General features: G+C 30.9%; 1 protein-coding gene across 1 annotated transcript; it reads right to left on the bottom strand.

Annotated features, from left to right (window-relative positions):
- Positions 1-6851: 6851 nt before the first annotated feature.
- Positions 6852-8727, bottom strand: LOC112515408 (U-box domain-containing protein 30-like). Its single transcript, XM_025122205.1, has one exon. The coding sequence runs from the start codon at positions 8562-8564 to the stop codon at positions 7239-7241; it is 1326 nt and encodes a 441-aa protein (XP_024977973.1). The 5' UTR covers positions 8565-8727; the 3' UTR covers positions 6852-7238.
- Between the last annotated feature and the right edge of the window lie 19055 nt (positions 8728-27782).

The following is a 27782-nucleotide window of genomic DNA, read 5'->3' as shown; positions in this document are numbered from 1 at the left end:
GACAAGCAATGATTTGGGCATCAACTTACTTGATATTGGGTCACCATAACAAAGTGGTCTACCGAAACAACTCGAGTTTGGCGGAGGTTCCGTTCTCCGATATCTAAGTTTGCGTGTATGATTGGATCTCAAGACGTTCCTTAAGGACTTTATCTCTTGGGACAGATGGCTGACGGCTCCGCTCCAAAATTCTGGTTGAGTATATTATTCCTCTCGGGTTACTCGTTGGTTCGTCGGTATTTGTTTGTTTTTTCGTGTAATTTTTTATCCTCTTTTTGTTCCATTCGGTTGCGCCCTTGTGGGTTGGGTCTGCTTTTGTTTGCTGCATCTCACTGCTTCTGACCCTCCCCGAATGTGTAACTTTTTCTGCTCTTTTTTTAAATATATTTTGTTGCTTTTCAAAAGTAATTTATTCTTTGATTACGTGCGATGATTATTTAAAATCAACAATTAATATAATTATTTTTAAAATTTTCTTATCTAATTACAAGATTGAGTTACGATGAGAATGAGAGTTAAGCTGCAAAACGTAAGAAGAGATTTTCACCCTTGAATGTACATTAGGATTAGATGCACCAAAATGCACTGGATCAATCCCCGTATCAGACGTGATTCATAAGTGGGTTTGAAATTAAAGGTAATCAAGGATACATATCACTTCGTACGCTTCTCAACTTGAATCTCTTTCTCACACGATCGTTCACCTTTGGTTACAAGTATAACTAACATATATCTTTTATTACTTTACGTTTTTACTACATGATTTGTAATAATTAACACTAGAAACATACTCGCATAATGCAGCGAGAAACATTTCGATTTTACCGTTTCGTTTTATAATACAGTTTGTATGATTTCGAAAAAATGATAATATTTTTATATTCCAATAAAATATAAATTTAAAGACCCATGAAAATTTCTATATATATTAGTATTAAACTAACAATTTAAAAGTTCGTGTTTTTTGTATAATTGTTAGTACAATTTAATTTAAATTTAGTAAGGATGTAATTTGTTTTAGGTCTAATAATATAATATTCTTTTATAAATATAATTTTTAGTTCAATCTTATTATTATAATTTAATTTAAGTTTAATAACGAATTAACTTATTTTAGGTTTAATAATATGATTTTTTATAAAGACATTAATTAAGTATTCCGTTATAATTTAATGATTATTATAATTATATTTTAAATTATTTATATTTAAAATGATATGTTGATTATGTATTTGATTATGTTTATCAGTTATAAATATGAAATGAAACATGCGGCTTTTAAAAAGTTGTATTCATATAACAGTTACTTTTAATCTTGAATTTTAAATAATATGTATCATTAAATAGTAAAGAGGACTTACCTGAATCGCTTCAACCAAATCCTTGTAAAACAGAAGGAAAACCAGCGAAACACTCACTGATTTAACAACAGATCCATACAAGGCTCCTATACCGTGAAGAAAACTGTAAACCAAATATTCATTTCATAGTACCAACGATTACAAAAAGATAATAATACGAAAACCCTAGATCTGGAAAACTAGTTAGCTAAAGTAGCTAAGAAGAAAAGAGAGAATTAGAGAGAGATCGTAAACAAAAAAATGAATAATACTGAATATGAAAAAACAGAAATGGCATATATATATATATTAATTAGGAAATTGCAAGAATGGTCCTCAGAAAATGACTATAGTTGCTTCGCTACCCTTCAAGTCTTCCAAAAAGTGAGGCACGGTCCCTCTACTTCAGAATACCAACTTCAAAATATTGATAGCTTCAATCCCTCAAGAAATCAATTATGTCAAGAATACATCAAAAGTTAAGATTGTTAAAAATCAAATCATATTTTAACATTTCTTAATTATCTCTTCTTATTTTTAAAAGAATATTTAATATAACCGTTGGAACAAACTTTTTTCTACTTTTTAAAATTTTTAAAATAACATAATTATTGCAGATACTCTTACGTGTTGAGCATAAACATTATAATTTGGAGGGCCGAAAATGTGATATTGTCAATTTTTAGAGTAAACAACGAATTTGGTCTAACTAGCTTGTCAAAAATAACAGTTTTTGTCCATATAGTTTTGAAATTACAAAAATAGCCCTCGTGGTTTGGCAAAATGTTTGGATTTGATTCATTCTTCTCACGGTTGTAAGAATTATGTTAGTTAATTTCGTCTTTTTATAAAAAATTGTCTTTTATGCAATCAAAAACTATAGAATCCAAAATCATAAAATCAATTTTGATTGTATAAAAAGATTAAAAAAATTAATAAGAGAACATAAATGCATCTCATTTAACGAAATCTTTTAATGTCAGTTAAAAGTAGGGACAAAATCCACAGGTTTTTGTAAGCCACGGTGGCCATTTTCTAATTTCAACTACGATGACCATGTGAACTAAATTTGTAGTTTACTCTTTTTATAATCCGAGGCAGAAATTTGGATCAATTTATTTGCTCTTAGTTTCATTTATTCTGAATGGTCTAGTACAAAGTGATTAAATGGTCAGAATGATTAACAGATTTTTTATAATGTTGTACAATATGAAATATAGTTGTTTGGTAATTTTTCAAAATGAAGTTAGGGCTCTGAAAATCAGTTAAAGAGTTTTAGAATCATTAAGAGACAAATATTTTTGTCAAATAAGATTTCGAAGACTACCTCTCAATAAAACATCAGCCTGAAAACTCATTCTCTATCGGATCTACTTTTGTTTGTGTTAGAAATACTAGGTAAGAAGTTGGTGGCAATCCGACATGATTTGAGCGAATTTCGACAAGCTGCATGACACACGTTCGTTCAGTTCGGCCTATGCGTGGTCCCAACAATTTCCCTCATTAGAGCGGTTTTTTTCAAGATCTTTCTGTTACAAAAATTCTCATTAACATTGCATATGGCCAAACCAAAATTTTGTGGCAATCCGACAAGGTCGAACCAAGCGAGAAAATTCCAAAGGTATCCCCTTGGCGTATCGGCCGAAAGGGTGCCTCGAAAAAAATCGGCCTCAAAACTCATTTTCTCAGTAGTATCGGCTTTTGTTTGTGTTTGAAAAGACCTCGTAAGAAGTCTGGTGGTAACCCGACATGATTTGAGTGGGTTTCGACAACCTGCACGACATGCGTTCATTTGGTTCGACCACTTGAGCTCGACAATTTCCGACAAGAGAACAGGTTTTTTTTTTTTTTTTTGAAATCTTTCTAGTGCAAAAACTCTCATTAACATTGCAGATGACCCACGTAAAATTTCTTGGCAATCCGGCACGGTCAGAACGAACGAGAAAATTCTAAAGGTCCGTTTGGTTTGCAAAGATTACTTTTGAGGGATTTGGATTTCATGAAGGGATGTGGATTTGGATTGAAATGGATTTGCAATTATTTGTGTGTTTGGTTTGTAGAATTTGGAATGGAATTCAATTCCATTATTTATTAAAAAAAATTATAAATGATAATAAAAATAATTAAATTACATTTTTATTAACCGATTATTACAGAACAAATGTTATTTAACATTTTTAGAACCTTATCTTATATAATTCTATGAAATCCTGCGAAATCCCAAGCAGCCCCTAAGGATTTGAAAATCCTATGTTTATAAGATTCCAATTTAATCTTAGGATTTTAAATCCAGACAATCTAACAAACCAAACATGTGATTAAAATGGATTTGAAATCCAAATCCCCTCAAATTCATTCCATTCCAACAAATCAAACGGGACCTAAGGGTATCCCTAGGCATATCGGTCGAACGGGAGCCCCATAAAACCTCGGTCCAAAAACTCATTTTATCACTCATATTGGTTTTTGTTTGTGTTTGAAAGGCACCGTAAGAAGTTTGGTGATAATCCAACATGACTTGAGCAGGTTTAAACACCGTATTTATAGATTCAAAGTTGTAGACTAACAATAACTTTTATAATAAATAAAATATAATTTAAGGCCTTGAAGTATATTTTCAATAAATTCTCCAAAATAGAGAAAAATAAGGATTTCGTGTAACGTTTTTGTCCCAACTAATTCTAATTTTTCAACAAAAACGAATAAATAGGAGAAAGATTGTGAAAGATTTCATATTTGTAAACTCTCCAAGAATTAACTACTTTTTACTATTATATTTCACCAATAACTTTTTTTTTTCAAAATTAAATATTTTTTGAGAAAAACAATATATTATTAAAAATACATAATATTTTTAATAATATATTAATTATGTAATCTAAAAATAAAAATAAAAAAACATATGTTGAAGTAAAAAAATAATATCTGAAGATTTTGAGTTTTAATCCTCTATTTAAAATAAAAATAAAAAATATGTTAAAAATACTCTTCAATTTTCTTTGCTTTATTATTTACTCTGATTTCTACTAACAAATTTAACCTGAAATCAAAATTTTAACTTTTAAATGAATGAACTCATTATATTATATAAAATCAAATAATTTTTTTTATTTTTATTTTAATTAATTACTATCAAATACCTCTAATTCAGCACCCCTTTAATGGGGTAACCTTTTTAATAAAAAAATTATTATTTTTAATTAAAATATACTTCTTTTAACCCCCTTCAAAACAAGGTTTGACCCGACATTGCTTAAATAAAAATTAATTTTTTTATTTTTTTATCATGTTATTTAAATTTCGAACTCATTTTTAGAATTTCTAAAATCGCCACAATTACGATTGATTTATAAATGTAACAATGGGAATAGAGATGGAATGATACTGATGACGATAGGTGATGGATATAATGAATAAGTTATTAAGAAAATAAGAGAAAATAGATAAAAACACTGATAAAACTATAAATTTTTTGGAAAAAGAAGAAAACAACAGCATACGATACAAATGAGTTCCTTAACCATCAACATTAGAATGTAAGAAAGTCCGATTTTTTTTGTAAACAAATATATTTATTAATTAAAATTAGAGTACATTTAAATAATAATTTGTATAATTTATTCGGTAAAGAGCAGTTTGTAATTCAAGAAAAGGAAATTGTTCAAAAAACCAACAAAATATGTTAAAAATATTAAATAAATTTGTCTGAAAATGTTAAAACAATAATTTTTTAATTCACAAGTATTTTTTTCGAATACCGACTCCTGGGGATGCTATAGAATCTTTTCAGTTGCTCGTTTGAAAACTATTGTTTTTAGCTTTGGAATTAAATCCTTATCATTTTTATTGAAAAGATGAAAAAATTGATAATTGAACAAAAAATATCCCTTATTTAATGAAATTTTAACGGTCGTTAGAGGGAATGATCAGATCAAAACGTTTTTGACTGGATAAGAGACGATTTTTTTATAAAAGTACCAAAATACCCCTTATTTAGGGGAATTTTTTTAAATTAAAAGAAATAACCAAATCCAAACATTTTTACAGACCACGATAATAATCCTATAATTTTAAAACTGTAGGGGCAAAACATATGTACCAAATTTGTAGTTTACTGTAGATAATATAATGCTCTTATTACCCTATTTGGTATAAGTAAATTCAATTAAAAATTTGGATAACCCACTTTTATTTTTCGAAACAATTTAAGTCCCTTTTTGGGCTCGTGGGTTCGGAAACCTATTGGCGGCCCTTTTTTAAAACTGGGCCAATTGGCCCATTTCATAATAATACTAAATATCCCAATCAAAAAGCAGTGCACTAGCAGCCCAAAATACTGGTTTAATACGAAAATACCCTTTTCATCAGATAAATATACCTATGAGGTTTGTTAATAATGTTGATTTTTGTCCCTATATATTAGAATTTATGATTTTCGTCTCTATAGTTTGTAATTTATTGTTATTTTTGTACAACCAATTCCTACCTTTCAAATACAATGGACCAAAATAGTAAATAATGGGTAAGCTTCTCAATTCCACAATTGCTAAAGTGGTATCATTAAGCACTTAGCCGATAACTGTTTATTAAAAAGGCCGATAAAATAACATTAATACGATAATTAATCTCACCAGTATATTATTAAGATTGCTAGTGAATAAATAAATAAATAAACATGAAAGAAAAATTATATTCAAAACAAAAACAATGTATTTTTTTGACAACTTAAAATTGAAATTGTCGCAATTTTTCGTGACAGAGGGTAATTTGGGAATTTTTTGATTGCATCTTATTCGGCTTTGTTGCATTCTTATATAATGCTCCATTGTTCTACAATAAGTAGTGATTAAATACCTAAAATACATCTTGATATGATACAATTAAGAAACCTTATCTGTCGTAGTCAATCTAATCTATTGTCTACAATTGTTGTTGATGAAGGAATAGTTCAGTTTTGCCAAAAAATCTATTTTTAGGAAAATTCAAAATACGAGATATCAGTGAATAACAAAAAATCGGTGGAGTAGACTTCGGTCACAAACCAGTCGGTCCAATCTTCTAGCGTCTATGGTGTAAAAGGTAAGGGATTAACCACAAGGGTGGTGTCTGATTGGTTTGAATTTGGCTCCAAAGGTCAAAAGTACCTGGAGATCCCGGGTTCAAATCCAAGGAGGAATAAAAATCCCCTTGTGGCCACAGAGGTTCAAATGTGGTGACTCCGGGCTATCTGCAAAGCAGTTGGTTGCCATGTGATTAGTCGGCTAGCATAGTGGGTTGGATATCCAGGTTAATAAAAAAAAGGTAAGGGATTAGATGATGGTATTTTACCAAGTAAAATCAAAGGAAATAGTCTCTCTATTTCTCCACAAATTCAATAACCTTCTTGGCCTGTCTCTTTGGTCAATTCTACAAATGGCAATACTTATGTCATCTCAAGAATCAATCACTGTGTCCAAAAACCACCAACTTACTAACCATATGCAATCACCAACACCTAATATGTAAACATAGTTTCAAAAAACAGAATCAAGAAACTCAATTGGCAATGAACAGTCACAATTGTGATTGCAAAACCCAAAATGGTTGTTAACAATTTCACCTCTCCCTAAACCACCATGAACCACCATCTTTTGGTTTCTAATCCCATTACAAATCCCACCATTTTCGTTTCGAAGCAAAGAGATTAAAAAGACGACCTTTTTTTGCTCAAAATCTTTAACAGAAACCACCAAAAAGAAAGAGAACATTAGGGTTTTTCTGTAAAGACTTCATCTTTGCTTCTGCCTATATCAAGAAATCTTGAAAAAGTACCTGGGAATAGAATTAATCGGCTATACACGCGAGTCCGGCAGCTTTAGGTTCAATCTTGGAATCCATCATTAGGGTTTATCCCCCCTTTCACTGGATGGTTCTTGTAAGCTTGCACTTTGAAATGAAAATTGAATCTGAATAATTTAAGCTGCATAACTTCAAGAGCTCTGCTGATTGCTGCTTTAGAGATGGATTACAACCACTTTGAATGACAAGAAGAAGCTTTGCTGCAAGACCCACATCTACAGCAATCAATGAATACTCCTGAGGTGAAAGCTTGCAAACAGACCATAAGATGGATAAAGCATGTTGTGTACAGTTTTCTGAAACCCTCATCAAAACTCTTACCATATTCGGTATGGTTTTCGAACAATTACTCAAAGCCAGTTTACCTTCTCTTATGGTTGAAAGAGTGTCCAATATGAAAAGGGCTAATTCCAAACAATTAGGATTCAATTCGGGCAATAATTCGACCAATTGAGGAATAGCACCAATGCTAACAATCAAGAATCTAACTTGTTTGTGTAAGCATATRGATTTGAGTAGGCTAAGCCCTGGCAAATTCCCATTTGGGAGCCTTTTATCTCTTACCATTTTCATCAAAGCAACCAGTAGACTGTGGCTTGACACGATTTCCACTTGGAAATTCTCTTCTTCCATCAAAAGTTCGATTAATCGGGTACAATTGATCTTCGTCTCTATGGAACCTTCGTTTAACATGTCCACCATTAGCGATATCTTGGCTGGCTGCATCAGATTCAATCTCGAAGATGAATCTAATTTCAAATGAACAAGAATCGAAACTACCTCAGAACCAATGGCATGAGATGTGTAAGGACCCAATAATGATGAAAGAAGACTCACCCCACCATTGTCAACCACTGTTTTTCTAGTGATGGCGTGAGCCGTGACAACTCGCCGGAGCTCCTTGAGCGATAAAACACGAGCCTGGCCCTTAACCTTCTTAAGGGTGTCTAAAATCTCAGATGCCATTCCTGAAACATCTTCCGATTTCTTCTTCATTTGGAAGTATTTTTGGGAAAACCAAGTGTGAACTAATCTGTGAAGGGTGTTGTTTGGGGTAAGAGAATCATCCCAGAGTTCTTGCATAGTAGTTGGGCAAGTGAAATGACCTAAACTGAACCATTTCAAGATGTTGGATCGCTCGTAGGTTTGGCCGGTGCAAAGGGTAACGGGGTCTTCCATCGGCTCAAGGGAAATTGGGCAAATGAACACCGATGGAATCTCCGGCAAGTTTAACTCTTCAATCATCTTTTTCAGATCCAGTTTCTCAGCAAAACCACCACCAAAACCCACTCCTCCGCCACCGCCCAAAAGCCCATCTTTAACAGCAGTGTCTAGATCTAGAACTTGCCCGTCAGCCCCATCTATCCTCGATGAAAACACAGGCATTTTCACGAACACTTGGTATGCAACAACACAAAAACCCCTTGTGACGAAACGAAAATCACCTCCTCAAGGGCACGTTACATGGAACAGATTTCTCTCTTCCATTTCACACCGCAAAAAAACATGGTTCTCTCTCCTCTAATGGCGAGTCCTTTTCACTTTAACCGGTTTTTCTCTTTCTTTTCTACGGTCAAAAGACTCATCACCATCATAATAAAAATCATAAACAGAGCATAATAATAACAATAATCAAATGCCACACGACCCAAAATTCAAAGTGATTTCACATCTCATTCAAAGCTCCAAAAGGGTTGAATCATCAAACAAATACCAGAATAGTCATTGAATTAAAAAAAGGAGGAGATTACACAGAGATCTATGTACTTTTTCAAGTGGGGTTTATAATATAAAAGAATCAAAAAGGGAAATTTGCTAAAGAACAAAGCGACAGAACCTGAAACACCCAGTCTTCAAAGACATTGAAAAGCCGCTGATGATGAAAATTACGAGTAAATTCATGAATTTTGGAAAAATCAAAACCCCCCAATGGAGCAATTCAACATTAATTAGGATGTTAAAATAAGGGATATAGAATTTGTTCAAGTGTTTTTGGTTTTGTTTTTTGTCTTCTACGCTTTCGTTGATGGCGAAGTGGGCCCACAATTACCTCATCGGCCCGGTATACACGTGCTCACCTTTTGTTTATAATTAACGTACACACTTTGTAAAATTGAATTATTAATCATTTCAAATTTAATTTTTTAAATAAATATAAATATTGTTATTTTCGTTTTTATGATTTTAGGGTTATGATTTTATTTTTGTAGTTTATAAATTATAGTCGTTATTTTCTTTATGATTGAAAATTTATCGTGTTTTTTTGTTTATATAGTTTATAGTTCAATTTTGTTTTAATCCATCATATTATTATCCAGGAACCGTTCAGTGGAAAGCTCGTTGCTGTTAATTTATTTTGAGATAATTATGTATGTATCTAAAAGTGCCACACTGCAAACCACAATGGCCGAAAGTTGACGATCACTTTTGAACGATTTTATAATTTACGATGGTGAAACTGACATTTCTAATTGAACGGACGAAAACCCTTGAAGTGAACTATAACGAGGACTAAAAATGTATTTTACTCAATGATAGATTATGAAGGATTTTGATGATCTTAGGGGTTGTTTGTTAATTGCTGAATGGTTTGATGCAGAATGATTAAGAGACTCTCATGATATACTGCAAAATGAAATATAATTGTTTGGTAATTGTTTACAATGAAATTAGGGCGCTGAATGATTAAAGGATGCGTGAGATACAAAATAATTCAAAGGGTTTTAGAATGATTAAGATACAGATTTTTTTTTGCCAAACAAGATTCAACTCTTAACGACTTGGAGGTTGTCTCTTAATGGGCCTATTAAAAAAGTAAACAAACAACCCTTTAAACTAACACATTTAATTCATTTGTCTGATTTGAATATAGAAATGTGACAGAGGCTTATAGGAGCTTTTTGGAGTCAGGGCCGTTGTAAATTTTTATCTCCTAGGTAGGTAAGTTTAATCCACTATGTTAAAATTTTATCTGTTCCACTTCTCATTAAGTTCGGCTACCCTAAAAGGCTTGTTTCTCGCTATTGGAAAGTCGTATGATTGTTTTCATATTATATGATTTACAATTATTATTTAGGTAAAAAGTTGATTAACGGCAACTCCAATAAGTTTTACACGAAACCCCCCTCCGAGATCACTAATGTGAAGGCATTTTTTGACTCACACAACGGCTCGGGTTAGCAGGAGAGTCTGGGATTGAACCCATGACCTCTCTTGTATTTGGCAAAAGTCTCTCTACCCTTTTGTCAACTGATCTACACGTCAGAGAGGATTTTACAATTATTATAATATGTTGTTTATTTGATTTCCATCAAATACCAAAGAATATATAAAATTTTGTAATATATTGGTAGGAGCTTTTTACACACCCAAATACATATGATAAGAGGAACTAAAAGAGTAAAAACAGGTAAACTATTTGCAATTTCTAAAATTACAAGATGGTCATCATGTTTTGCAAAAACGTCCAATTTTGATCGTTCCCTCTAACAACCATTAGATTTCATTAAACGAGGGGGTATTTTTGTTCAATTTTCAAATTTTTTTGTCTTTTCAATAAAAATTGATTTTATGATTTTGGTCCCTATGGTTTTTGATTCGATAAAAAAAACAAAAAATAGATTAAAGAACGAAAATATCCCTTATTTTTAACAGAATTTGCTTATCGGCAAGTAAAAAAATTAACCAAATACGAATATCTTTATAAACCCTGATAATAATCTATAACTTAAAAAATGTAGGGACAAAACACGTGTACCAAATCTGTGATTTGGAACAACAAGGGTAGTGCCTGATTGGTTTGAGCTTGACTTCAAAGGTCAAAAGTATCAGGAGGTCTCAGGTTCAAATCCAATGAGGAATAAAAATCCCCTTGTGGCCACAGAGGTTCAAATGCGGTGACTTCGGACTATCTGCAAAGCAAGTGGTCATTTTGGGATTAGTTAGCTCGCATAGTGGATTGGATATCCATGTTAATAAAAAAATTGTGATTTGGTACTAATAAATTCAAATAAGAATTTGGATAACCCACTTTTATTTTTCGAAACAATTTAAATCCCTTTTTGGGCTCGTGGGTTTGGAAACCTATTGATGGCCCTTTTTAAAACTGGGCTAATTGGCCCATTTCATATAGGGGTATAATACTAAACTATAGCAGCCCAAAATACTGGTTTAATACGAAAATACCCTTTTCATCAGATAATTATACGGTGTAAATTACGATTTTCATCTATGAGGTTTGTTAATAATGTTGATTTTTGTCCTTATATATTAGAATTTGTGATTTTGGTCTTTATAGTTTGCAATTTACTGCTATTTATTGTTATTTCTGTATCTAGACTAATTTCTATCTTTAAAGTACAAGAGACCAAAACAGTAAAGAATGGTAAACCACAAGGACCAATACAACAATAATTTATAAACCATAAAGACGAAAATAGCAACGAGTTACAAATCTTAGGGACAAAAACCGTAATTTCTAAACCATTGGATGAAAATTACAAATTTTAACAAACCAAAAAGGCAAAGAAACATAATTTACTCAAATACAAGTGTGTTGAAAATCACAAAGGTGGTGCCTGATTGGTTTGAACTTGGGTCAAAAGGTCAAAAGTATCAGGAGGTCTCAGGTTCAAATCCAAGGAAGAATAAAAATCCCCTTGTGACCACGAATGTTCAAATGCGGTGACTCCAGGCTATCTGCAAAACAGGTAGTCGTCCTGGGATTAGTCGGCTCGCATAGCGGGTTGGATATCCAGGTTAATTAAAAAAAAACTGTGTAAAAATATTATATATTCCCAAAAAAATTGTTGATTTATTTAGTTAGATGTGATGTTTAATACAAGTCTTATATTTAAGTCTCGTGTTCGATGTTTGAAAGTTTATTTTTGATGTTGTCCAACAATATAAACATACATTCTAAGCCGTTACATCCTTCGATAAATAGGGCATCCATATATATGGTTAACGTTTAAAAAAAGGGCTTTTAAGTTAATTCAAATACATTATCTATGTTAAACGAGTGGTTTGTTTTGTCCTAAACCGATTGCATGACTTTCTTTTTTCGGAATTATTTAGGTAATTTTAAAATGATGAAAATATGAAAATGAATATGAAAATAACGTACTTTAACTTTATTCATATTTTGGGTAATGTACTTTCAAAACTTTTGTTTTGGAATCTAAGATGTAAAGTTTTAAACGTTTAAGTATCAGGGTAACTGGTTGAAGCATTAACGGATTAAACATGTTAAAGCGTTAACCGGTTAGATTAAGATATCCATGTCAGCAAATAATATTGAGATAATTACCACATCACTCGCCACATCAGCATGGTAACAGGTTAATGTTTTCACTGGTTATTAAGGTACTTAAATGTTTAAAATTTTATATCTTATATATCAAAATAAAAATTTAAAATACGTTATCTAAAATAAGAATCAAATTAAAGTAGGTAAATTATACTATAATAAATTCAAAATCATGTACGACGCATGTGATCTTATCATTAATAATCATTTTTATTGGAATATGGTAAAAACACAAGTGTGCGAATCATTAAATATAAGTGTTTGCAAGATTCAAACACCCACTTGCATTTCTAAAGTTTATAATCTTATTTTTTTTAACCAAGAGGGTGGTATTTGATTGGTTTGATCTTGACTCTAAATCTCAAAAATATTAAGAGGTCCCATGTTCAAATCCAAGAAAGAACAAAAATCTCCTTGTAGCCACGGAGGTTCAAATGCGGTGACTCCGGGCTATCTACAAAGCAGGTAGTCGTCATGGGATTAGTCGGCTCACATAGCGAGTTGGATATCCAGGTTAATCAAAAAAAATATTGTTTTCTGAAAAAACCAATTTATATGACTCAAGAAAATGGAAAATTTCATTAATAACATCAATTCACAGATAAATATGAGATTGAAAGTGATTAAAGATTCAGATCTAAAATTAATTTATAATTGTTATAAAAATGCATTTAATTAATTTTTTTAATCAAATATTTGTGTAAAATGTGAAAACATAAGTGGAATTGTTAAAGTGATTATATTTACTTTTAAAACAACTAATTGGAATCTTGTTTCTTTTTTAACATTAAACAAAAATGGCAAACATTAAAGCAATTAAATGAGTTTTATGTTGTTCTTTTAATATTTAACTAAAAGCATCACATTTACCATTTTTTTTATGTTAATAGCATGCAAAATCATATATATTTAAAAGATGTTTGATAATTGATGATTAATAGCTTAAGTAACGGTCTGGATCTGTACATAAAGGAGGGACCCAGAGCCGAGGGGTGTCATAGGTGGAACACGCCTGCCTTTTTCCCCCTCCGTTGTAGTGTAAATTTGTTGTGTGCCACTATATTAATTTGTTATGTCCCATCATATATATTTGAATTACAATGAAGACATAAGTTTCTGTTAGTAGAGTTGGTTTGCAAGACTTTTCTTCTATCTAGACTCGAATTTAAATCCCTTTATGTCATTTTCTTAGTTTTAGATTTATTATGTTTTTGAATTATTTTTTTTTGTAGAAAATACTTGAACACATGACCTTACATATGAAAACAATGAATTTAACCATTAGACCAATGATGATTTTGTGAAAAATATCCATATACTTTTCTTGTAGTCAAATGATGTTAGAATTTGAAAGTCCATCTCTGATGCATATACATGTTTCTTTGTGTGTATATAATATAAAAATATTAATTTATGTCACATAATATTTTTTTTTATAGAGAAAAAAAAATAAGAGAAGACCTAATTGTCCGTGAATTAACCGAGTCAACGGATTTTGGTTAACTCTTTCATACGTGGGATGATTTGAAACTGATTATATTATTTTTTCAGCATAATTTTGTGTTTTGATATGTTAATATCAACTGGTTGGAATAAATGTGACATAATCAGGAGAAGTGTATTTTAGGATAATGGTGGCATAATCTGGAGAGACGTACTCTAAGATAATGGTGGATAATCTGAAAAGTCGTATTTTGGGATAATGGTGACATAATCAGAAGAGACATATAATGGGATAAGGGTGGCAAAACCTTATGTATGTAAAATGGGATTTTTGATCATGTGGAACTATTATCGCATCTTCATGATGCGTTGAGTTTGATTTATCGCATCTATATGATGCGATGAGATGGTGTTATCGCATCNTTATCGCATCTTCATGATGCGTTGAGTTTGATTTATCGCATCTATATGATGCGATGAGATGGTGTTATCGCATCTTCATGATGCGTTGAGTTTGATTTATCGCATCTATATGATGCGATGAGATGGTGTTATCGCATCNTTATCGCATCTTCATGATGCGTTGAGTTTGATTTATCGCATCTATATGATGCGATGAGATGGTGTTATCGCATCCTTGTGTTGCGAAAAGTTGGCTTTTATCATATCCTTGTGATGCGAGAAATGGAAGTTATCGCATCCTTGTAATGCGATGAATGTGGTTATCACATCAGTGTGATACGACAAAGTGAGATTATCGCATCAAAATGATGCGACAAGGTGAGGAAATCACATCCTTGTGATGCGAGGAAATGAAATATCGCATCTATATGATGCGACAAGATTGAGATGATGCGATAAAAGTGTGATCGCATCGATGAGATGCGACAAGTTGATATATTTTATGTTTAATGCGATGACTTTGGTACTTCATGGGTTGATACGACAAAAATGAGGTTGTCTCATCCATATGATGCGACAAAGAGGTTTGTTTTGATAAAACATTGTTTATTTGTTATTTATACAAATATGAGTTTTCTAAAAGTGTTTTGATGATTTGCACCCTGTAATAACAATCAAAAGGGATTTTTCACTAGACGTTATGGTCTAACTCTCGTTTTTATTTTAAAAATGTGTATTACAGGTCGGGTACAATTGGAGGATAAAGGAAAGGGAAAAATGTGAAGAAATTATGATTGTTTTATGTTGATTTTTGGAAGCTGGTATATGTACTTAAGAATTTGTTATGTTTACAAGTCTTATGTTTACAAGTCTTGTATTTGATGTATATGAAAAAATGTTGTAGCTACTTATGAGTGTAACATTTTGTATATATTAGGACCAATGTATAAATTTGTATTTTATGTTACATTAAATATGTGGTTATATGCAAATATGGATTTGGGGTCTAACATTTAAATCTCACAATTTCAAAAAATTTGCTTGTATGAAGTATCAAATATTCATATGTTAACAAAATCATAACATCATATTTAATTGTTTGATTAAACATTTTCGTCCCTTCTGTTTTTTTATCTAAAAAGTAAAACAAATTAGAAAAAATGTATATAAAAAGAAAAATCAAAATACTTTTTTTAAACCTAAAAGCATATAATAACTCTTATTCTTTATAAAATAATGTGTTTAATAATATATATATATATATATATATATATATATATATATATATACTATCTTATAAAGCAAATTTAACAAAAGTCTTAAAATACTAAATGACCAAGATACCCTTTATATCACTTTTTCACTCCCTCCTCTCCTCACATACACTCACCCTCTCACACCCTCTCACATACGCTTTTTTTTTTTAATTACACTTTATACCCTTATAATTAGTTAATTAATTTACTTTACGTCATTTACTTTTAAATGTTTTATTTTAAATTTTTATCAAATTAATATACATAATCGTGTATCAATTAAAACATGTTTAAAAAATACATTTTTATTTTAACAAGTTACACCATTATAATCGTCTCGTTAATACCTTCTAAATGAGTCCAATATTGAATAGTTTTTTACTTAATTATATTATTATATATTATATATACTGTGAAAAAATATTTTTAATATTTACGATTTATACTTTTATAGTTATTTATTTATATATATACTATATATTTTGGGGTTAGGCTGTTCAAATTGCACTATATTATATGTTCTGAATTAATATGTTCTTGGGTTTATTTGAAATATATATATACATGTATTAATTCAACCTTAATCTGAGTTTCTGGACAAGAAAGAGGGTGTGCAGTTGAAATTTCATTCTAAAACCCATTTTTTGGTCTTTTCATGGCTTATGATCTGTCAAATTTGTAGTTTTCTTTATTGATTTTGAGTGTTTATCTTAAAACTCAAATTTCTTGGTTATTTGCTCTTGGTGTAAATCGAACACATTTGTGGAGTCGTTTAAATATGTTGGATTTTAAATATATTGGATTTTAAACTGTCATACAATTCTTTTCATCGATAGTCTGTAATTGGAACCATAACTCTTATTTATTCAAATTGTATTAACATGTAAAGACCAAGTGTAACTTATATCATCGTTAAATCTTATCTTATAAAACCAGTGGAACTTTGAAATCGTTAAAATTCATGGCTCCCGCCGCATTGCGCGGGTACACAACTAGTATATATATATATATATATATATATATATATATATATATATATATATAACATATTTAATATAGGAAGACGAGAGGGGGTGAGGATCACGTTACCCGGCTCCGGCCCTGGTTCCGGTTTTCAACTTTTGGAGACATATTAGAAGAAGATGCATCAGATTAATCTCCGTCTGAAACATGATTCATGGGTAGGTTTGAGATTAAAAGTGATCAAGAGTTCAGATATTTTCTCACACTTCTAACCTTAACTCTTTTTCTCACACGATTCTTTGACTTTCCGGTTAAATTGTCACACATAATTTAATATTTATGACATTTCTAAAAAATGAAATGTAAATTAAAATCATATTAATAATAAGTTATAATATTATCATGAACTTTTCGACATGGAGGGTGTGGTTTTTAATTTATATCTAACCATGCATTGTTTTAATATATTTATTATTAATTATTCCTAAATTTTAAAATAGTGAGTTGGTAATGCCAACTATGAATAATTATTTATAAACTCCATATTTTTGGGCTTCCAATTTTTTAAACAAAATTACCATATTTTCTTATAAAAAATCATTATAACAGATTTTTACGACATTTACTGAACCGTCATTTGGTATCTTAATCATATAGTCAGTACTACTTTAAGTTTATATGATCAACGACTGTGTGTCTTACGTAATAATATTACGACAAACCTAAGAGAACTAATAAGTTATATCAATGAAATTGAAGTGATAAATGGGTTATATCAGAATTTTGATGCATGAATCAGTGTTATGATTGAGATCTTATAGTGAAATAATGATTTTATATGTATGTTAGAAGTTGAAAATGTACACAGGAAAAAAATAATCAATAAAAAAACGAAATAAAATTGGAGTTCGGTGAATTTGTATGGAGGTTATGTTAGAAGAATAACCACGATGTGCTGCAACAAGTTTGGTAGGTTGGTTTTGTAAAATTGCAATTGAACTGGCGAAGATGAATAGCTATGAGGTTGGTACTTGCCTCTAGGGTCACCCACACGTGTGACGGTTTGTAAACGAGCTTCATCTTGCACAAGAGCTTGAAAGCTACCCTAACGTCCGTTTGATCTCAAGAGGGAACGACTCGACCAACTTTAGTTAACGCTTGCGAGTTTATTTATTTGTAATGTTATATATGATAATATGATAATAGGACAATTAGTGAGTATGTTATGATTATGTAGGTGTTAGATCAAGAGCCGATATCAAGCCTACACTAAGGGGCCGTTTACCAAACACTTACCCGAGTAACCGCTTACCAAGTCACATTACCATACACGATGAATATGGTAAGGACCAAGAATCTTACCCGGTAAGAGAGCGAGACAAGGACCAAGAGTCTTACATGGTAAGTGAAGACGACAACTCTTACCATTACCATGGTAAGTGCTTACCGTGTAAATTGTTACATACAATGTCGTTTTGGTGGATTAAAATCTTAACCCGATAAGTAATTGATAATGTGAAATTTTACCGGTAAATGTTTACTGGCTAAGTGTTTGGTAAACGACCCCTAACTATTCTAGTGTGTTGAACTTTATGTTTGATTATGTCCAATGACTTGATACGAGACGAGCTATAGATGTTGGATTCTTAGCAGTTGTATTTCATTGAAATCATTAGACTTCTATTATTTTAGATTTCATTCGTGAGTTAATTGGATGTTTGTTGTTGTTGTTTTTTTGATTAACCTGGATATCCAACCCGCCATGTGAGCCGACTAATCCCAGGGTGACCACCTGCTTTGCAGATAGCCCAAAGTCACCGCATTTGAACCTCCGTGGCCACAAGATGATTTTTATTTCTCCTTGGATTTGAACATGTAGCCTCTTGGTACTTTTGACATTTGGAGTCAAGCTCAAGCCAATCAGGCACCACCTTTGTGGTTGATGTTTGTTGTTTTTGCTTCAAATAAGGTGGTATGCTGTGGTTATGAGGATTATGAAGTATCACGATGTTTGCCTCCCGATAAAAAACGAGACTGTTATTAAATCTTTAACAGATTAAATTGGAAAAATAAAAAAATAGTTAAAAAAAAGCATGTCAAACGGATCAAACACCACCGAAAATGTATTAGAACGAATACAAATTATTACAAAATCGATCATTGTTCTGATAGTATAGTTGTTACAAACGTATCTAATCCGTTAAGTATTTATATATTTTAACAAAACAATTAAAAGAAAATGTTTGTTTAAATCAACTCAACCTGAAATGTCGGCGATACAAACAACTTTTTGTTTTTATATAAATACATTCTAACGTGTTATTGAACTCGTCTAAACTGTTTATTTTAATAATTTTAGTTAAAAATATGATAAACACAAACAATAAGTAGAATTAGGTTGATTGCTAAGATAACTTATTATAGTTTAGTGTAAACTATTATCAATAATAGAATAAACTACACATTTGGTCCTTATGGTTTGTCAAGAATGACACTTTTTGTATCTACAGTTTCAAAATTACAAGATAATCGTTGTAGTTTAGTAAAAACGTCACGGTTTGGTCTCTCTCTTTAACTGCCGTCAAAAAGGTCCGTTAAATGAAGGACGTTTCATCATTTTATTTATTTTTTGTCTTTTACCCAATCAAAAACAATAAGGGTTAAAATTATAAAATCAATTTTGATCAAGTAAAAGATTAAAAAATATCAATTAAAAGACAAAAATACTCTCATTTAACAAAAAAATTTAACAGCCTTTAGAGAGAGAGGGGGACCAAACTCACACGTTTTTACAAATCACGATTGTTATCTTATCATTTCAAAATTAGAAGGACTAAAAGTGTTGTTTTCAACAAATTATAGGGACCAAATTTGTAGTTTACTCGAAATAATAAATAAATAAAAAGAATTGATTAGTCTTCAATTGTGAGCGGAAAAAATCTTGATCTGGTATTCAAGAATTTTCAAACGTTTTGCATTCAACACACAGGTTTCTTGTTCTTGCGACGGTCAACTCATTTGCGACGTTACGATTAGGTTTTCGAATTGATTTTGTTAGTTTTTTTTTTATTATTTACATTACGTTGTCGGAATAGATTTTAAGAGGGTGTTTGAGATTGCTTATAAAAAAAACTTATTGACTTATTTCGGTGTAGCACCGGTAATAAGCATTTTTGAGTATTTGGATAAACAACTTATACCGATGTCAAACCGGTAATAAAGAGTTTTTGAAGATGTTAAACTCTCCTCACTTGTAATAAGTTGATAAGTGCTTTTATAGAATAAAAAATATTATGAGTATTTGTAAATCTTCTCTCTCATCTCTCCCTTTTTTACCATCTCTTCTTTGTCCCAGCATGATCGGCCAACACCACCCCAATTTTTGTACAACCGTATGATATATAAATATTGTAAGCACGACGTAAAAATTATTGTGAACCAATTTTTGTACAACCCCCCATGATATACAAATAATGTGAACACTGCGGATTGGGCATAGCACACATCGTGCACAATAAAGTCGTCAATAGAGAAAGGTTGCCGAGAGATGTAGCAAAGAAACAAAGAGCCTAACTTATTCATTGAAGAACATAAACAAAAGATATATAAATTTATCACTTCAAATATAAATCCTTTTGGTTGTCACAAAGAAACAGAGTCTAACAGATTCTAAAATCAAATGGAGACTCGATGGATCTGGACAAGCCCGTTCCTGACATTTTATAGGCCCTGGACGAACGTAAAAACAAGGCCCACTATTGCAAGAAACAAGACTTTTAGCAACGACTTTTGTCGTCGCTAAAAGTCCATTTATCATCAGAAAGAGTAGATAACGACAACATGTCGTCGCTATAATTTATGGCGAAAACATGTCATCGCTAAAAGGCGAATCGTCAAAGCTCACTTTTCTTGTATTGACACTCGGTAAGTACGAAAAAAAACTCAATAAATGTTTTTTATTAGTATAAAATTGAGTACAAGAAATGCTAATAATTTCAAATTTTTCAAATAATTAAACCTTCAAATATATATATGTATATGTGTGTGTGTATATATATATATACTAGCTGTATACCCGCGTAATGCAGCGGGAGCCGTGAATTTTAACGATTTTGAAGTTTCACTGGTTTTATTAAAGAAGATTTAACGATGATATAAGTTACAATTGATATTTACATATTAATACAATTTGAATAAATAAAAGTTATGATTCTAATTACAATCTATCGACGAAAAAATTTGTATGACAATTTAAAATCCAATATATTTAAAATCCAACATATTTAAACGACTCCATAAATGTGTTCGATTTACACCAAGAACAAAGAATCAAGAGATCAAAAGCGAGACCGAGAGTTCTAGAGTAATTGATTGAAAACGAGACCGAACCCTCACAACACTTTACAATGAACTTTTAAATCCAAAAAAAGTGGTGTTAGAAATCTCATGTATATGTAACTCTTTTTTACCCTTTTTATATATTTTAAAAATAAAAATACAAACCAATCAATTACCATTTTCAGAATTTTCAATGTATTTATATTCACGAAGTTTTCAACATTAACAACATAATACATCTTTTTACCAATTGGAATTTTATTACTAAATATTTAGAAATAGAAAAATAAGCTTAGATTTACTTGAGAAGAAAAATAATCTAGAAATTAAGATTAGCCATGATATAAAAAAAAAAAAAAATCTATAAAGAAAAAAATGGTGATTGTGACATGCACATAGTCTATACGTTCCGAAATAGTCCCTACTCTTTCCTTACACATGCGAAATTACGCTTCTGCCCCTATTCTTTTTGGTAATATTTCCCTGTTCTTCTCATTATGCCAATATCAACTACGCACAATCAATCAATCAATAAATAACAAACAAAAATACATACATGTACACAAATTCCGTCTTCCCAAAACGTTTTATGTTTGCAAATGTGATTGAGAGAAACAGGGGATCGATGCCACACGGTTTTATGCAGGTATTTTTTGTTTCTACTGATTTCTTGAGCATGGCACCAAATACAGACCTCTCAGTGATGTGTTGTTCACAATAAAGAAAAGCTGAAACCTAAATTTTTCAGGTGAGAGCGCTAAATAGGGAAGGAAGAAACAAGAAGCAAGAAAGAATGGTTTGAAGTTACTAAATGGGTTGAAGAAAGTTGTAAAGAGAGAATGAAAAAAGCTTCAACTAAAAAAGTGAAACTGAAAGTTTCAACTTTGGTGGTGTTGGTGGTTGTACTGTCATAGTTTTTTGAACTTTATGTATAAAATGGTTGTATATTGTGCTTTGTGACTTGTAATTAAGAGTTTTTTGAATTTCTAGCATAAAATGCTTGTAATCTATGCTTCAAGGGTTGTAATTAAGATAATGACATAAATGGTTATATATGTGTATATATATATATCATGAAATTCGATTCTTTTAAGTTATAATAAATCAACTTTAATAAACGTTTTTTCCTCTTGATCTATTTAGAACTCAACCAAATGTTACGATGATTGCTATACAGTGTCATTCGGTAATGATTTTGAGCATCACGGGGTCACATGATTTTGAGCATCACGGGGTCACATGAAACCTACTATACGTGTCAATATAAAGTCACAGGGTTTTTCAAGATCTAAAAAATTGATGGTGTTATTGTCAACATCTATTTCTGAATATTTAATTAATATCATATCATTCGTACCGACAAGTGGAGTCACCTCTAAATAAGTAATAATAAACAACAATGATTCTAAAATGTACGAAATTAAACTACAACTATTGGTTCAATCTAACATATTTGACTTCTTCTTGGTAACTATATATACGACTTAATTTTTTTTATTAACCTGAATATCCTACCCGTTATGCTAGCCGACTAATCTCAGCATGACCATCTGCTTTGCAGATAGCCCCGGAGTCACCGCATTTAAACCTCCGTGGCTACAAGGGGATTTTTATTCCTCTTTGGATTTGAAACTGAGACCTCCTGGTACTTTTGATCTTTGGAACCAAGCTCAAACCAATCAGGCACCACTCTTATGGTTATACGACTTAATTTTTTTTATTGCAAATATTGTAAATACTATTTATATAAAAGTAGCATTTTTTTGAACGACACGATACATGTTATATAAGCAATGTGATGTAAAAAATGCACGGCTCTCAGTATGTCATGAATTTTTATGTTCGAAAAATTGGAAACACAATTTATGAAGAAAGTCTCGAACGAATCAATCGTGGATGAGAAGTCAAAGTATAAGGGAAAAGCTAAAATCGAAGGTCAAAAAGGTGATTAAGTAATTTTCCATACTTTTTGAGAAGTTTTAGAGTTTTCTAATTTCTCTTTACTGATGTATTTATTATTTTGAATATTTAACATCCAAAAACTCAAAATAATTGGCTGATTAAGTAACTTTCAAATTATAATGGAAATCATTAATAACTCACAGCTTATTGTTTTATAAAAAATTCACAAATCTTCGTTTTTTTCATTAATGCTGGACAAGTTGTCATAACCACTTACATTTAGGGTTGCATATGGGTTGGGTTGGCTCGGTTGATGGTATTTGAACAACCCAACTCAATGTTGGCGGTTTGGATAATCTCAACTCAATCAAGACTACAACCCAACCCAACTCAAAACGTTAGGTTGGCTGGAAACTTTGATATATCATTTCACAATCTAACTAAACATTTGCGTTTAAAAGAAGTAAAATCAAAAAGAAAACATACAAAAAAGACTAACTAAAAAAAAACCCTGAAGGTTCATGCAAATAAAAAAGTATAATTAAGGCTAAAATTGTAATATAATTTTGATTTTGCTAATTACAGGTTGGTCTAATGTCTAATGTACATATATTAATAAAAAACTTAATGATCATATTAAAACCATAGTTTAGAAATACATAGGGTTCAGCGAATTGGGATGAGTTCAGATTAAGCTAACCCAATTTCAAACCAATAGATGATGTTTGGCCTAATTTTGTACAATTATGTGTTAGAATACCTTGGGTTGAGTTTTTTTTTTGGATAATTTCGAGTCGGGTTGGCCACGTTAGTCAGTTTTTCGAACACCCTTACTTACTCTGCTTCAATTTGTTCACATATATCATCTTTCATAGAAAAAAAATGCAAGTATAAGAAATACTAGATGAATAAACGTGGGGTACAAATATTTATACCGCTACAAGCATAAGAAAGGATCCGACCCCTTGATCATTTCTAATTTTATCCCACCCAATGAATTGTGCTTAATGACGAAAATTGATCTGGTCTATCTCCATGCACCAGATTAGTTTTGATCTTCAATTAGGATTGATACAAAAATAAGATTTCTTTTTACTCTTTTCACTATAACTTCTATTATCAACAAAACCCAACTTTACTACTTAGTTTTTACTTTTTAGTTCGATGATGTGGTTTTCGAAGTGAAGACCACAAACCGACAAACATGTGCTAATATTATATAAGCATCGTGTATATATATATAATAAACCATGTTGTAATATAGATACATACAATTTATTTTCTCCAAGCAAGGATGTAACTCGGGTATATATTTTTTTAACGTTGATCTGTCTGAATGGTTAAGCCACCTTTTCTTTTTTTAAAAGTTGACTTATTAAATTCAAGAAATCCCCACATATAAAAAAAAAGCCACCTTCCACCACACATTCCACAAAACCGCTATAAACTCCACCACCCCCTTGATTTTCCTCAAAAATGGATCAAAAAAAGACCCAGAAAACCCCAATCATAATCAAGGTCTTAAAAGCGCCGGTGAGAGCTATCTGCAAGATCCGAGACTTGTACATCTCCGGCATGTATTCATGCGCAGCCGGCATGGGTGGTCCGGTGAGCGCCCACACCTCCGGTCTCCCCAAGAGCTACAGCACCGCCTCTTCAAGAAACGAAGACTTTGCAGAGCTGATGAGGATTGCTTCCACTAGAAGTTTAGGTAGCAGGTTGGGCCCTGACTTTCCCGGCCGGCAAACGCCGCCGGCGGTGGTGCCTCGCAGTCAGAGCGTGGCGATTGGTAGAATCGATGAAGAGAAATCTTGTGAATTTGGGGATGACTTCAGATTGAACTCTGAGATGTTTCCCAGGAGTAGAAGTCACGCAGTTACAAGAATGTATGTCTGAGAGAGAAAGTGTTCATAAGAACAGGTTATATATGTCTCTATCTGTCTGATTGCTATATTTGATCTGAATCTAAAGAATCTTGCTTCTGTTTTACAAAATCTTTGTGGGTTTTCATTTTCATCGGATTTGATGGAAGATTTTCTTGTAAATCTTGAATGAAAGATGTAAAATTCGTCCCATCCGTGATCCATTCCTAATCACCATGAAAACTGTAATTTTGGTTCTATCTTCTTGTTTCAAGGTAACTGAAAATTAGTTTTCTCGATTCCTGTAAAACAATATTATATATATATATATATCTATATATATATATATTCAAATTAAAACACCTTTATTTTACATAAACGTGAGAACACCTTTATCACATGTAATAAAATACGTGAAGAGATTTTGTGGTGTGCGAACGATATCTCCTGTGACCTAGGTCACATCAAAGTCATTTGTATCTGTGATTTAGTATCACACGTGATGGATTATAGTATCACATCAAGAACATCCTTACCACATGTAATAATACACGTGAGAGGACTAGTTGTGTACGAGCGACTTGGCCCGCAACCTAGGACGCGTCAAATGTCGTCCACCTATTTGATTTAGTATTGCATATGATTAACTATAATAAAAAAACATGTTCTCAAAATCATTAGCTAGTATTTATATTTACATATTCCGATAAAAAACTGATGTGACAAAATACAATTAATTTTTGTACAAATCGACTACTGTAAATACTCTAATATTATTTAGGGGCCGTTTACTAAGCACTTATTCAGGTAAGCGTTTACCAAGTCACATTACCTCACCGGATGAATATGGTAAGAACCAAAAATCCTATTCGGTAAGAGCAAGACAAGGATCATGAGGCTTACCTAGTAAGTAAGGGCGATGACTCTTACCACGGTAAGCGCTTACAGAGTAAATTGTTGTATATAATGTCGTTTTGTTGGATTAAAATCTTACCCAGTAAGTAAATAATAGTGTTATTGGTAAGCACTTACTAGGTAAGTGTTTGGTAAACGACCCCTTAGTTTCATAACTCATTATTACGAAGATAAGTTTTTTTAATCTTATATGGAGAATAATTTATATTGATTAGTAATTGTTACGTCTAGATTCCGAAGAATTATGGGTCTTTTATAATTCAATGGAAAAAAGTTCAATTATTTGATTCATGCTGACTAGGTATCGTGTATTATTGATATATATAGAAAATGTGTTGTGTTATTCAAAGATTTGTCGTTGAAAACCCTAATAAAAAGGAAAGAGAAGACAAATTTGGATAAGTATACGCCTGTCAATTCTTTTAATAATAACTAGAAAGGTACTCGTGCAATGTAACAAGATAAATCTTTATTTTAATGTTTAGTTTATTATTTGTCTCTATCGATACAATACGATTTTATGTGCTTTTGAGAAAACGATAATGTTTTTATTTTTGAATGAAATATAAATTTAAAGATATCATAAAAATTTGAAAAAAAATAAATCGATATTAGTATTAAATTAACTGTTTAGTAGTTTTGTTTTGTTTTTTGTTAACTTCTTTAATTCAATTTTTATAATAAATTAATTTAGATTTAATAATAAAGTAATTTATTTTTAGTTTAATAATATATTTTTTTTATAAAAATAGTAATTAAACATTCTGTTAGAACTCAATGATTATCTTGATTATATTTTAGATTTTTTATATTTAAAATAGATGTTTATCTTGTATTTGATTATGTTAATCTGCAGTTAGTTACACGAATTTAAAAATGGAGCTTTAATAAGTTGTACTTACGCAAAATTACTTGTAATCTTGAATTTTAAGTAATATGTATCAATAACAGTACTTTATGCATAAAAAATGGTTTTTAAGAGTTTTTGTCAAATGTTTTATAATATAGTATATATATTTAATCTGAAAAATATTAAAAATTGCAATGAAATTTATATTAATTTTTATTTAATATAATAGTGAGTTTTTTTAATTTAATATAATAAATATTTAATTAAATATGAAATAGAAAACAACATAGATTATAGTAATTGAAAGAAAATCAAAAATTATAATTAAATAATATAAAAACTAAAAAAATGTTAATTTTATTCTAATAAATATTTGATTAAATTAAGTTAAGGAGAATCATATGAACTACTTTTTTTTTTTTTACATGAATCAAATAAAATGGATAAAGCACCTTTAATTACAAGGTATGAGGTATCAAACTGCAACGACAACAAATTGTGTCGTTTTGTGGATGGCCAATGATGGTGACATGTTGTCCCTCGCCATTTTGCCGCCTCCTTTTTAGCCCACTCGTATTAAACAATTTAAACGTTTAATGATGCTGTTTTATAGATTTGAGTTATTATGCAATTTTTTATATTTATATAACCAATATAACTCAATCTTAATCATTTATTTAATTTGATGAATATGTGATTTCATAAAAATTTTGATTTTTTTCTAATATAAAATATTAATCATAATTAATGAATTATAATCATCTTTAATAAATATTCAAATCATAATAAATRAACTCTCATCATTTTCATAAATATCTTAATTGATTGAGTTGCATTGGTTGTACAAATGAACATGGTTGCATTTGAAACATACCCTTATTTTATATTGAATTATTTTATCAAATGGGATCTTATTTGGTTTATGAATGAAAGACTTGTACTTATTATACATGAAATTGGTAAGGTTATTGTAACAACTCGTTGCACATTGCATATAGATAGAAAAATAGGATTTGTGTGTTGGTTTTAAACCTCAATTCATACCTACCAATAACTTTCATCATGGTTTTAAATTATATTCAAAATTATTGGGACAACATATTGTTTTAGAGGTGTTATAGTTATAGTTTCATCTGTAGTGAACTCTAATGATCTAAATAGTCATTAACGAGTTACAAGATGATATCATTCAAAATGATTATTAAATTCAAGTAGCAGAAACATGTTCAATGATCATTCCATACATCTCACATTTTATTGATATTGATTATTTTGGTTATAAAAGTAATCTCATAATGGATAAAACCATGTGTGTGAAAGAGTCAAGCTTTTAATGAGTTACTCAAGTCGGATTTTGGAGTACAA

The sequence above is a fragment of the Cynara cardunculus genome (genome assembly GCF_001531365.2).
Source record: "Cynara cardunculus var. scolymus isolate 2C chromosome LG 7, CcrdV1, whole genome shotgun sequence".
Taxonomy (NCBI): Eukaryota; Viridiplantae; Streptophyta; class Magnoliopsida; order Asterales; family Asteraceae; genus Cynara; species Cynara cardunculus.
This window is presented reverse-complemented; position numbering and strand designations above follow the sequence as displayed.